The sequence below is a fragment of the Vidua macroura genome, chromosome 16, assembly GCF_024509145.1.
Source record: "Vidua macroura isolate BioBank_ID:100142 chromosome 16, ASM2450914v1, whole genome shotgun sequence".
Classification (NCBI taxonomy): Eukaryota; Metazoa; Chordata; class Aves; order Passeriformes; family Viduidae; genus Vidua; species Vidua macroura.
In genome coordinates, this window is record NC_071586.1 from 13,981,063 (window position 1) to 13,995,088 (window position 14,026).

Consider the following 14,026-nt stretch of genomic DNA (forward strand, 5'->3'; position numbering starts at 1 on the left):
GTGTTTGGCTGTTGGTGTTTGTTGTCTTATTCTCCGATTAGAAGACAAATTTAGTTTGCGATGGGAGTTAAAAAGCAATTTGTTTCACCAATGTGTGTTCCAATTTTAATTAGTGTCTTTTTTCTAGTTGGGAGTCTTCAGATAGATGATTTTTGCTTTCCAAAGAAGTTATTTAAATCACATGATTATTATATTTATACAGCTGAAGTTTTCTGTGTTCTGCTTTGCACAAAAGTCCACGTGTGCCAAGTACCCTCACACTCTCCTGATAAAATAAACTCTGAATTATATCTGAGTAATTCTTTTTCTGAAGCTGTCTGCAGCTTTGCTGTACAGATGCCCTTTTGCTAAATGAAACGCTACTTATCTTAATTACTAGTGTTAATGGACGTGCTGTGGGCTCAGTATTTGCTATTGCCAGGTAGAATCTAAGTTATGTCTTTTTCTGCTTGACAAATGTGACAGAACTGTAGTTCTGACTGTCGTGTCTGAATGAATCAGTGCCACGTGCATGAGGAGTTGCTGGCAATCACCTGGAATGCATAAGCAGACTTCTCTTCTTTCAAGCATCTTTTGCAGGCACTGTTATTCCTGAAATGCCACGTGCTCCTAATTTGTCAGGTGCATGTGTTCCAGTGATGGCTTATGGTTTCCCCTTCTGCGTTTTTCTCTTCTTAAAGGTCTCAGCTCTTACAGAATCTGCTTCTGTCCAAGGATGCAATGTGAGCTACTGAAGATCCATGGCATTAATATAGGTAGATGTAAATAGATCAAAACCTCTACCAAAACCCCATGTATTTTCCCATTATACAGACAATTCTTCTGTTAAGGTATTATTTTTAATTTAAATTGCAATGTGCTCCTGGTACTTGGTATTTGCTGAATGTTAAGAGTATATAAATTGTGTTCTGAAACCATCTTTGCAGGAAATTAAGATTCAAATTCTGTTTTCTTTCTTCTAAGTAGAATGCTTACACGATGGTTACACATTCTTAACACATTATGTGTATGTGTGTGTGTGTATATGTACATAAATTGTATTTTCATTTGAGAACGAAGATTAGTTCTTTCCAAAATGCAGAATTTCCCAAGAGCCAATGAAAGAAAAGGGAGCTGAGTGGGCTGAAATAGTTTTGGTCTAGGAAGTTGTCACATTGAATGGAGTTCTATTTTCCCTCTTCCTTCATAGCAGTTCTGACATGACCACTATGTGGATTTTTTTCTCCTTGGTGCTTTTTAGTGTTGTCAACTGAAGTGTTGTGTCTAGCAGAACTGCAGTGATGAACTTGCTGTGCAAACACTTGTTCAAAGGGTCATGTGGAGTATTAATAGATCTGATAAGTGGTTCCTCCATGAGTTTTACCTGGGAATGGTGGACTGGAAAGTCCTAATGCAGGTTTTGGGTTAAACATGGCTAGGTATCACTTTCCCCTCGCTTCATTCATCAGTTACCACTGCCATCACTTGATTATCAGAAATGGGATGTCAGGAAATCCTGCTCTGATTAAGTCTTTTGGCATGTTAATTTCAATTACTGCATTACTGAGGAAGAACTGCCAGGGAATGGTTTTGCAGGACTGATGAAAACCACTTGAACGTGCCTGTAAAGTTTCTGAAAAATTTCCCCTCTCTTAGAGAATCTTTTAATTTCATCCTTAATTTCTGTGTGATTAATGAAAGAACAACTGGATTAATTTATTAACTTTGACAGGCAAATTGTCTTTTACATCAGAGTTCTAGCTCTCTGTCAGTGGAGAAAATTAAATCTCTACTAGAAACCTTGATGTCTTCACAAAAAAAAAAAAAAAGAGGTGGAAAATGTTATGTATTACATAGCATGTTACTTTTTCTTGCTTACAGGGCACAGACATAAGGGCTTGTAGATCACCTGGAAGGTAAGAGGGTTGTGCTTGAATACTTCCCTGACCTGGCTCATGTAAGGGCAGGAGTTAAACTGCTGAATTTGAACCCATTCGTGTTTCTTTTTAAAATCAGGTCTTTGTCACTGAGCTTTATAAGCATTTTTGGTTTGGATGTAGGTTCAAGATAGTCTTTGACATCTTGAAACATTTTGCTTTGCTGTCTTGTAGCTTGAGTTTTTGTATTCTGGTTTAAAGAGCATTTTGTGAGAATGTGAGGCAATGGCACATGATGAGTTCTGAAGCACTGTCAGAAAGATCACTGTGGAATGAAGAGGTGGCATTGTGTCTGAAGTGTTCTGTCTTGATGGTTCGTGTTCTGCAGAACTCTGAACAGTTTCAGGAGCTGGAATAGTTTTAGGATTTTTTTAGAGTTCAGATTTTCAATTTTTTAGGTTTAAAGCTGTGCCCTTTTGAAAGATCACTAATAACTGCTTGGAACTGGCTACCAGACATGGTTCTTGGAACTCCCCAGTTGCTCTGTAAGATGAGTCTTTTATGGGGTACAGCATTAAGGAGTTGTCCTGCTTTCTGATTTGTTTGGGGGGGTGGTTTTTTTTGTTGTTGTTGTTTGTTTGTTTGTTTGTTTTGTTGGTGGTTTTTTTTTTTTTTTTTTTTTACTTTTCACATACTCCTGAAGACACAGGATTTGATGTATTTGGTAGTACAAAGGCAGATGGATTTTTATCTCACCAGGACTGGGTAGCACTTCAACTGAAATATCATCTTCCATTTCCATGTTTCATATTTTAATAGAAGCTTTAGAATTTCATGGAACCTAATCAATTCAGAAACAAACTGGTGTTTACACAGACAGGTTATATAATGCCTACATTATGTTTTCATGCTTTACATCAAGGGAGGAAGGCTTGGTTTAGTTCCTGCACTTTTTAATAGTATTTTGACCCTTTCTTCTGCAGCCCTTCCAGCCCCTTCCTGGAACAGCAGAGGGTAGGTGAGACAGGCTTCTCTGTAAAACCTGGCAAGTCAAATGGCAAAGAGTGGAGGTGCCTTGGGTTTGGTTTGTTCTGTCTTTTAAAGAGACAGGGAAATAGGGAGAAAGATCTGCTGTTGATGTTATGAAATAGACTTTCACTGTAATTAACAGCCTGGGAGTTTTTCTGCTTGCTTTTCTTATCGTGGTGTTGCGAAAGCTTGCTGTCCTGCTGGGATTTCTGTTTGGAATGCAGAGGTGTGCTCTAGCTAAAAGCATGTGCTTTGCCTAATAAGCTTTCCTAGCCACTGAGCCCAGCTGGCTGCTGCAGTCTGCATTTGTTTTGTCTTAACTAATTTTTATAGCCATGCTTTAAATGAAACTAACACTTTTTACATTAAATGGCAAACCAAGCACAATGTCCATAAATGAAACCAAACACTATAATCTTACTAATTTTTCCTTTCAATGGGCAGCATTATATAACTAAGCAGCCTACTAAAAAGGAAGATATGGAAATAATACTGGTGGGATGTGAATGGGGCTGAGCTGAAGGGATCAGCCTTTGTTGGAGGGAATGTCTATGTTGAGTTAAGGGTTTAGCACTTCCTCTCATAAATACAGAAGATGAGTGAAGAGAGTGGGGCCTGGCTGGTCAGCACAAAATGTTCTTGTCAAATCTTGGTATCTTTTGCTGTAGGTGATGATGAATGTCATCAACATGTAGCACTTTGCTGGAGTCTCCTGATGGGTTAACTTTCAGGGTTGCTGTAGTCTTGCAGCTACCTTGAGTTGATAAAAAGTGTTCAGACGCTCTGAAATTCAGCCAGATCTTTCCAATTTGATCCAAATTATGAATGAACAGGAGAAATGTTAGAAGGTAAAACAGGAAATAGAAAGTCTGATTCATTGTTTGTAAGTCTACAGCGGTGACACTGGAATTGTTGTGGAAGTTTGTTCTCCATGAATTTGTGGAAAATAATGGTTTTGTTCTGACTTTTAGCTGAATATGAACATTTTTCATATAGTACTAGTCAAATATACAAAGCTCTGGCCAATTCATGCTTGGCTGTTAGTTTCAGTGGAGCTTTTTTAATATGATGGAGCAGCTGCTTGGAAATTAAAAAAAAACCAAAACAAACCCATAACAACAATAATAAAACCACCACCAACAAAATATCTCTGTAACCTTGTTTATATATTTATTCTCACAGATATAAGGGCAGATTCTTTTCTTCCAGTGAATTCACATAGCTCAAAGTTGCTATGAACAGGAACTTCTCCCATTGCTGTGAGGGTGAGTGTCATCTGACCTGCACACAAATGTTCTCCTGGTCCTTGTAGGCAGCTCTGTCAGCTGGATCAGGGTGAAGGTTTGAATCTCTTTGCTGGTTCTTTTTGCTGCTTTTTGAAGAATTGCGTTGCAGTGAAGCTCTAGACCTCTCTTTTTTTTTTTTTTTTTTTTTTTTTTTTTTTTTTCCTTTACACAAATGTCAGCGGACAGATTTAGGGCCTGGATGTCGGCCCCATTCACTTACAGGTTTGCCTCATGTTTATTAAACTGTGACTGATCAGAATGGTTCTGGAGTCAATTTTTGGAGTCAAAATTACTGAGGATGACGCCTCAGAAAGACACAGATAATTGCATTTGCATTTGCACTATTAAAAATGGTAGACTTCTTCATGTGACTTAACTTTTTTTTCTTTGTGGCACTCCTTTTATAATTTACAGAAGAGACTGTACAAAATATCAGGATGAATTTCTGTGTGCGCCATTAAAAAAAAAATCTCAATTCAGAAATTTGTCAGTTTAGGTCGCCTGAACTAAGCAATGACACTAATATATAACTAATCTATTAATGGCCTCCAGGCAGCTGTGAGAAGGAAATATATGGATTTTTACTTAATACTCATGATTGGTACATTAAGAAAACAAACAAACAAAGTGTTGTTGAGTGTTTGGATATTGCTGGGAAAAAAATCAGAGAAGATCTCTTCAGGTGTAGTCAACAAACTGCAGTGAGGAAAGAATCCAGAACTTGCTTCTGTGATGTTGTCATCCTACATCCTACAGCTCTTCCTATAACTGAAACCTTGTTAAAATACATAATATCCAAGTGGTGTCTTTAATAGTCCTGATACCAGTGGGGCACACTGGATGACATTTTTGTTGCTTCTCGGTTCCATATATGTGATTCCAAACTTCTCTGTGTGGGAAGCACCCCTTCCCTGAGCCCTCCTTAACCATAGGAGGTAGAATTCCCTGTGCCCTGATCCCGAGAGGCAGTCACAGTTTATCAGCACCTTCCTCCCAGTTCATTCCTTTGGGAGGAGGGTAAAATGCACATATTTTGCAAAACAAGTTAATGTTCTAAATACATCACGAAGTGTTAGAACAGAGTTGTCTGTGCACTCTATGGAAAAAGACAGAAGCTCTTTGCTGAGAATCTATCGCCCACCTTCCTACATACTTTGTGATTAATGTTTATTATATTATTGTGGTACTGCAGCAATTTACAAACTCTTTAAATGGATTAAGGAGTAAATCTCTGTCATGAGAATGCTTCTTTCCCAGCTGTCTTTCTGAAGATGCTTTCATTCATCTTACCAGTTTTAATGTGAGAAATCTAAGCTCCTTTTCTCTTCCAGAACATATTTTATGCTCATATTGCTTTAATAATGTTTTTTCTGTGCTGACCTGCCTGTAGAATTCAGAATATCCATCTGTCTAAATCTTGTCCTCTAAAGGGTGACTTGCAATTCTGACTACCTCTGTCTTACCTCTGTAACTTCAGGCTTGCAAATTTGCATAAAAGTTTTATAGTGAATGAAAGACCTCTTCTTGATCTCTAGTAACATGAATTATTAATTTGTTTTGTATTGAGGTGTGAGGAAACAGTAAGCTTCATCTTACTGGATATCAAACATGTTCTGTGCAAGCACATTGAGAATTTGCTTTCATTCTCTGGCTGTTCCTCAGCAGTAACGTGCAGGTTGGCTTGGAGTATTCCTGAACATAAATACTCAGATGCTGACTTCATAAAATCATAAGTGGAACTAGACAAGCAGAATTTCTCATTTCATACATGTGTCATATATAAGAACTGAACCAAGTTTTGACAAATCAGCAATAGATGTACCCTATTCAGTGTGGCCTTGGGGTTTTTAAAATCAGAGTGACTTGGTTTGGAAGGGACCTTAAAGATCCACCAGTCACTAATAGATGCCCTCTATCATTCTACTGCTGCTCATTTTCTACTGTTTGTCTTTTTTGCCATATTTGTCCCACAAGGAAGTCACACCATGGAGAATCTGTGTTGTAGGATCATCCCATCCATCTTTCCTACCAGCAGAATTGCTCTGACTTTGATCTGAGCTAATTAAGTGTCTGTATTTTTATGGCTATCATAGAGCAGTTGAAGAAAAGATAGCTGGAATATGTGTGCTTTTCCAAATGAGCCTGTAGGAGTTGTTAGGGCTTTGATCCCGAAGTTTCTTTTTCTCTTTCCTTTCTGAAAGGATGCTGTCTAGAGTATTTCCATCGAAGTACTGTGGCAAACTTCCCAAGAGCATTCCTGTTTCCATAGGAAGAATCCCATTTCTTAGTTTTACACAGGGCAAAAAGTAATCTCTGCAGCCTGGGCAGGGTTTAATAAGACTCTGCATAGCATCAGGCAGGTTTGGCTGTTCAGCTTATTCCTTGAATTGCTTCCCCAGTCAGAGATCAGAAGAGATCAATATGTTACCTAATAGGACACTTAAAAACATTTCCACGATTTGCTGACGTGGGGGAATGGGGAGGGAAGGGAATAGATTTTGCACTCGATCTGAGCACACACTGCTGCGGTCTTGGCAAGCCCCTTGTTCTCATGTGGAATTTGCTGCTGCAGTGGTGCATTGCAGGAAATAGATAAAAATCAACACACGGAATGTATCCATGCAATGTATATATCCAGGGAAAGAGCCGTGCATTTGAACCTTAAGAAGCTTATGTGTTTTCACAAGGCAAATAGACTTCCCACTGTTAACAGAATCGTACTATAGAAGGACATGTGTTTTAATTTGAATAAGGTCCATTATTTAAATGGTTTAAAAACACAATAGGCTCTTAACTGCATCTCTTATAGAGTACTTGAGAAATCATTTAGGTTTGTAAATGCTGGTGAAGGGGACCTACCAAAGGTGAAGCAAAGAAACAATTTCAGCATAGTCATTTGAATTCCAGAGAATTGCTTTGTTCTTGTTGAAATACAACTTTTTACTACTGTGACTATTTACAGGAAAAGCAGAATTACATTTTTAGAGCATCCTCCTATTTTTTCCTCTAGCTCATGCTGTCTTTTAAATTGTACAACTCTTCTTTTTCTCCCAAGTTTCATTTCAGCCTTGCACCTGTTGCAGAATTTTGTGTAAAACAAAGAATGGAAGAAGTTTTAAAAATTGCAGGGATTCAGTATCCATCTCTTGAAACAAGACACATCATCCAGAATAAGGAGAGCTGGAGAAAAATCTGTATGTAGAATTAATGGTACCTACTCAGTTCTCTGTTTTGCCCCCAGACATAATTATTAATTTCATCTGGGTTATGTATTTGTAGATTGACTTGCATTTTTCTCTTGATGAGAGCCCTTGAACCACAGTCATGTTTTTGTAACTTGGACAGACTTTGGCTATAACATGGTTCTCATTTAGCAACATGACTTCATTTCAGAGTGAATTCAGAAATAGGTGTTGTATTTATTTTGTGTATTTTCCATGCATGAAAACCCTATCAGATGAAAAGGGAAAAAGTTTCCTCAAGTTGCTTTCTAGCGTGTTCAGTGCTTTCCTTTTTCTCTTCCACATTTTTTTCAGTTATAGACAGAAGTAGGACTCGCTGGAATCAGCAGCAAGCTGCTCACATGGTCATAATGGTATATTTTTATTTACACTCCATCTGAGAACTGTGATGTTATTTAACAGCTTAGGCCATTTCATCTTTAATTATAAATTGTGATATTGTTGTCTTCAAACTTCAAGCAGATGGTCAGAGCCAAGTGTCCTGTTCAGTCTGGGAGAGCTGTGTAGACATCTCCTCTCTGCCTTTTTTTTTGGTTCTGCTGCTATCTAAACAAACATTTAGAATAACCCAGTTTATGAAATTACTTGTGATATTCTGAGCACTTACCAAACTCAAAAATTCTGTAACTAGTGCACAGTTTTGCTTGTACAAATAAAACCTTTATGGATACCTCTGACCTCAGTGGGTCTGAAAATAAAATTTACAATATTGATGGCATGTTCTTTTAAAGACCAAATTGACATTTCTAATCTTTCTAATTAAGACTTGGTTGCAGGAAGTGAGTGAACAATACTTAAGTTGATTTTTAAATTATTTAAAGCTGATGTGTCAGAGCAGTGCACTGACTCAGAGTAACTGAATCATCCTATCAGCCTGTGGAGGAGTGATTTATATGCCATATCATGAAGAACTGTAGAATCAATTCCTTCTTTTTGTCTCTTCAACTCTAAGAACATGGCTTTGAAGTTTTAATTATTTAAATTTCTGAAATGTCCCAGCCCCTGTACTGGTGTTTGATGGATTTGTGACAGACTGGTGTCAGGAACACAGCATGGGGAATCTGGGAGTAAATACAGACTAAGGAGTGACAGAATTGTAAGGCAGATTTGACCCATTTTTGTTACTCTTGAGGTGCAGAGTACTCAGGAGTAATAAATGCTCTTGGCTGTGCTTTAATACTGGCTCTGTCCTCCCACAGGGCAGAAGAAACACCACTGTTGGAATAGCCATAGGGTCTCCATCTTCAGCAGTGCTTGGTTTCATGGCCTTTTGTGATTATCTGTCCTTTTTTCCTTTCAAAAAATAGGCCAAGGGAAGCACACTGTTCATCACTCACCATGAGCTGCTGTGGCTGCTTTAGATCTGGGAGAGAATTGGTTGCAAGATGAATGAATAAGAATAAAAATAAAACTCTGTGTCCAGGCTGTGATCTAAACATAGCGAAGGGAATAGAATAGGTAAAAATTCCCAGAGAGGATTGACTGTTCCTAAAATGTGAATGTTAAGGTATGGAACACTGAATATGTGAGGAAATGTTTAAACTTTGCTTCAGTGTCTTGATCAGTGGCCCAATGAAGGCGTTTGCACATCATATAAAAAAAATTTCAGTCTAAGGTCTCTGACTTCCTTGGTTTGGGTTTGTTTTTTCTTCTTTCCCCTGGTCTGCTATTAAGGTAATGAATACTGCAAACCTTAAATCAGTCTCCTCACTTTTGTTCGTGGGTCTGTAAGGGATTAAGGATTCAAGAAAGCAGAGTTTTATTGCAGGAGCTGTCACAGATTCCTAAGGCTCTACACAAGTGTTGCTTTCACCTTCTTTCAAGTCCTCTGAAGCAAAACCTTGTAAGGAATAGTTTGGCAGAGCTGAGGTAACACTTCTGGAGCACAAACACTGCTTCTGGGAAACAAAGCAGGTTATGGTGGCAAACTTGGGCATGGAGGCAGAATTTCCCACATAAATCTGTATTCTCTAGGTAGGCATATGTAGACAAACACCTTAATCTGTGCAGACTGAGAATAAAGTTGTCTCCGAAGAAGGGGGTGGAAAATGAAGCATTCCCACCAAAAACTTCCAGTAATGATTATAACATGTTAGAATATTACAGTTTCTCTTTTTTTTCTGATGTGTCTAAACATCTGTTTTACACAAAAGACTTACTTTAAAAGATGGGGAAATAAAGTAGATTTGGTTTGGGAAGCTTTTACTTTCCTGATGCTATGAATTTGTACCTGATCAAACATTGCAGGGATCCATAACTCATGTTTGCTTTTAGACTGCCTTAGGAATCTGCTTCTTTGAGTTACTTGTGAACACCTACAGGGTGGCAACACCTTCCTTATGATCTTCTAACCTCCCAAGCCTCCCACTGTCTTGTTAGTGTTACCTCGACCATCTTTTCCCCTGTACCTTTGTGGTGGATATGTTTTGCAGATTGTGAAAGGTAGGAGGTCTTTGGCTTACAAGCTTGTAGCTAAAAACCTCTCTGTTCTCTAAGTGCTTTGATATATTTAGTGTGAGCCTAAGAGGCAAGACTCCTAAGTACCACAGTGGAAAACTTCTAAAAAGATGTATACAGTTAAATAAAAATTGTACTTCTAAAGCTATTTCTGAAATAGCTGGAAATGTGGAAGGAGAGTTTGTAATAGCTCAGGTCACTGGATGCCTCTTGCTTTCCCTTTTTTGACTCCTTTTTTTTTTTTTTTTGACTTTATAGGGATAGTTTATTTCCATTGCCATTGGTTGGTGTGAGGAGCCAGTATTACATGAAGTTGAAACAGGTTTGTGGGTTTTTAGAACAACTGATGCTCCTGCCATGTGTGACCTCCTTGCTTTAGGTGGAGCCTGAGCTGGCCCAGGACAGCAGAGCAGGAGCTGTCAGACCAAGAAGTGCAAGGGCAGAACATCAGTGGATGTGTTCATTTTCTCCACTGCTATCCTGATGGTTTGATGGTAAACCAGTAATAAGCTGTTCTGACAATTTGGGAAAATCTGGAGTGTCAGCACTCTAGGTTTTGACCTAGTGATGCCTGCTGCTTTCTTTAACTCATTTTGTATCATGACCGTTCACAGCACTGAGAGCAGTTTTAGAGGTGGACTCTTGCCTTGCCTTGCAGGTGGTCACAGCCAGTTCCCCTGTGTGTGTCAGGCACTATTGTTTGCACCCTCTTTTGCTGGGCTGAACCTCCTCTGTAGAGGGAACAAAACCATTGCTGGGTCTGGGCCTGTGAGTTACCCCAGCCCTGGTAGCAACACAGGAGATCAGCAGAGGGTGAAACACTGCAGAGGGAATTGAGACACTGTCAGAACTATCAGTAACTCTTGGAGTGTGCATACAGAGGTTTAGTGTGGATTGAAGGAAAACTGGCTGGGGACATGAAGATGAGGGATTGTGTATGATGGGGTGAAAGATGGAGAGTGGGGTACTTGGGGGTGAGGATAATACAGGAGGGAAGCAGGAAGGGAGCAGAATAATAGTGGGAGAGAGTGTGAAGGAAGGGGAAAACTCTTAGTTAGATAAGGATCTTCCTGTACCTTGGGGGAGGAGAAGTTACAGGTTAATTCTGTTGCTGAAATCCTGGTTGAGTTCCCTAAAGTATCCAGACCATAAGCAAGACCTAACTTGCTTTTTTAAAAAGTTGAATGCTGTTTTAAAACAAGCTGGTGACTGTATGGATCTGACTGCTTCTCATTACTCATTTGCAGTATTCTGTTTCATCTTAGACTGTAGCCTCAAGAGATGTGAGCAGGGTGGGAGTATTATGAAACAAAGTAATTTGATTATTTGGGGTGGGGTAGGAGAGTGGCAGCTTTGTTTTAACTTAGCAAATTGTTTAAAAGCACAGACAGATGACAAGGAGACAGCTAATCTGGTTAAGAATAGCCACTATGGTTCTTGATATTGATTTCTTTCCACACTCTGTCTTTTAACCTTGTTTTCTTACAACTTTTTGAAAAGCCATCTTGAGCTATACTGAACAAATAGAGGATATGGATAAAATAGCTTCCTTTCAAGAGGTGATTGAAGCCTCTTTCAACTTAGCACTAAATTTCTTATACATTCTTCAATTTCTCTTAATTTCCATTGCAATAAAAACTCCTTAAGATACGAATTTTCTGCCTTTTACCCTAAAATGACCAGCTTTTACATGCTTGTTATGTCATGTGTTTACAATACATTTAATGCTAAAAGATTTATTTTTAGCTGGCTCAGTAGAATAGCTGGTTGCTGGAGTTGTTGTCATAGCAGCAATCTTAACAGATAGGCTGATCCTATTTAGCTTTTGCAGCCAACGAGCGGCCGTTAGGCAACAGTTTGACAGTTCTGCAGCATTTTTCTAAAGATGGAAATTGTGCTGGTGGTGGTGAATTTTTTTTGGCCCAACTTTTAAAATATTTCTCTCTGTAGGTGTGTGGAGTTCGATTCAACATTTTCCCCTAACAACTTATGATAACTTTGAATACACAACATGTGAGATTCAGAATTTAAGTCTTAATTTGTAGGAGCTTGAAAATAAATTACATGGTGCAACATATTGCAAGCTGCTTTGGTGATTTTTTTTTTTAAAAGCCAAAAGTATTCTGGGAGAAAAATGCCAGACTAGAGAACAAGATTGTGCATCATTTATTCAGCAGTAATTTTAAGTCGTGGCAGACTGGGCAAATACTACTGAAGAATTTTGTGGGTTGTTTTTGATGAAATGCACTGCCTGAGTTAGATGATATCTTAGGATTTTAGTAATCCCAATTCTTATTTTTTTTTTAGTATGAAGAGAAAAGGGTCCTTCTATATTGTCAAGCAAAGAAATAGTATTTTCAGATTAGGCTGTAAAATCAGACATACCCCTAAGTGTTCTTTGTAGCTCTAAACTGTTACAGAAGTTCAGTTGCCCTCAGACATAGGTCTGAATGCAGTTCTGAGATGAAAAGTGAATTTGCTGCAAGGAATTTCTCCTGTCTGTAACTTCCAGTCAGATGGTATTGAACCTAAATTACTTTCAAAGTGGTTGAGCAAAAGACTTACTCTCAAAACTCTCTTAAGTCTCTTATTAAACAGAGTAATTAAAAAATTATTGAAGTACTTTAGTTTAATGCTAAGAGATGAGTTCAGATGCCGTTGGCTTAGAGTGCTTCAAATATGATTAAGAGTTAAAAAGTCTTTTTAACCTTCCAGTGACTTTTTTTGCTCCTTAAGCCTCACTTGCCAAAATGTATTGCTGTCATAGACTGTCATATTTGGGGTGTGTGCTTTTTAATTTCCAATGAATCAGGGCAACTTTCCTCAGATCTGCCCATTCTGGGTAGTTTTGGGGAATTGTTCAGCCCGTTCCTTTCAGCTCCTGGTCCAAAGCCAGTCTCAGAATGGCAAAGGCAACTTCTGTAACTCTGGCTGGTATGGATTCCATACTATGCCACTGTTCTTTGGACTAATGTAGAAAAATCTGATGAGGGAATCTGGCAGAATCTCCCAGCAGAGATATGAAATATCATATACCCACACACATTTTAATGTTCAAGTTATATTACAGCTTTTGAGAGCATCAAGTAGGTCAGTGCTGTGAAAAAGCAAAGTTCTTGCCATAGTCCCACCACCCCACCTCCTGCCTCTTCACACCTTAACCTCCCTGCTGGGCATCTCCTTTCCCTGGGTTCTGGTGTTCATCTGAATCATGAGACCTGCTCTCTGGTAGGACTTGAAAATCTCTTGGACAAATGGAAGAGTTTTTTCTTTTATTTTATCTGTTATTATCTGTTATCAAAACCAGCTGCTGGTTTTGTCACATGAGGACAGAGCAGTTTCTGCTGTTGTGCAGCATTCCAGAGTGAAAGGGAAGGGTGGCCGTGAGAGCTGTGCCCGGTTACCTGAGCTGGGGGATGTTTCTGGCACTCACAATCTCTCTCTGTTTTGCTGTTTCAGGCAAAGTCGTGCATTTGTCATATGTGTGGTGCCCACCTGAACAGACTCCACTCTTGCCTCTACTGTGTCTTCTTTGGCTGTTTTACAAAGAAACATATTCACGAGCACGCGAAGACAAAGCGACACAATTTAGGTGAGTTCTCATCCCAGTGGTGCTCATCATCCTCTGTTATCCCTGTCCATTCCAGGCCAGTAAAGTGATATTTTCTTGTAGTTACCTCATTAAGCAGAGAGATAATTTTATTTGAGGTTTGGGTTAGTTTAGTGGTATTATTCTAAACTTGGTGCTTAAACTTCCGTTGCATCACTTTTAAGTTTATCTTCACAGCTTAAAATTTCCTTAGTATCTTGGTATTTATGAATTAATGTCATATATAAAAATGTGAGGAGGCAGAGTTTTGGGGTTTTTTTCCTAAGTGTTAAAAATGGTGGGTTTGATGCCTGGAACTAGAACATTTATTTCAGTAAACTTTTTTTTTCAGGAGGTCATGTTCACTTCTTTTCTTGCTGAGGAATACACCCATCATTTCTGTCACAAAGGAGGCTAATCAAGTAGCAGTCAGAATTATTTAAACTGCTGAAATTTGGAGGCGGGGGGAGTTTCTTCATTTATCTATGTTGGCTTCTTCTTTCTATTGGGGTCAGTAACCTAAGTAGTAAGAAAAGAGTTTAATTCATATGGAGTACCTTTCCCTCA

At 38.7% G+C, this 14,026-nt stretch overlaps 1 protein-coding gene across 5 annotated transcripts in view; it reads left to right on the forward strand.

Annotated features, from left to right (window-relative positions):
- The window catches only part of USP22 (ubiquitin specific peptidase 22), an 89,341-nt gene that overhangs the window by 18,516 nt on the left and 56,799 nt on the right, over positions 1 to 14,026 (forward strand). For 3 of the 5 annotated variants that reach the window (XM_053991907.1, XM_053991908.1, XM_053991912.1), the window contains exon 2: positions 13,330 to 13,462. In XM_053991907.1, the coding sequence (XP_053847882.1) occupies positions 13,330 to 13,462 (133 nt within the window). Of the gene's footprint in view, positions 1 to 10,174; positions 10,193 to 13,329; positions 13,463 to 14,026 lie in introns of those variants that run through there. The other 2 variants (XM_053991911.1, XM_053991913.1) reach the window with 2 other exon arrangements.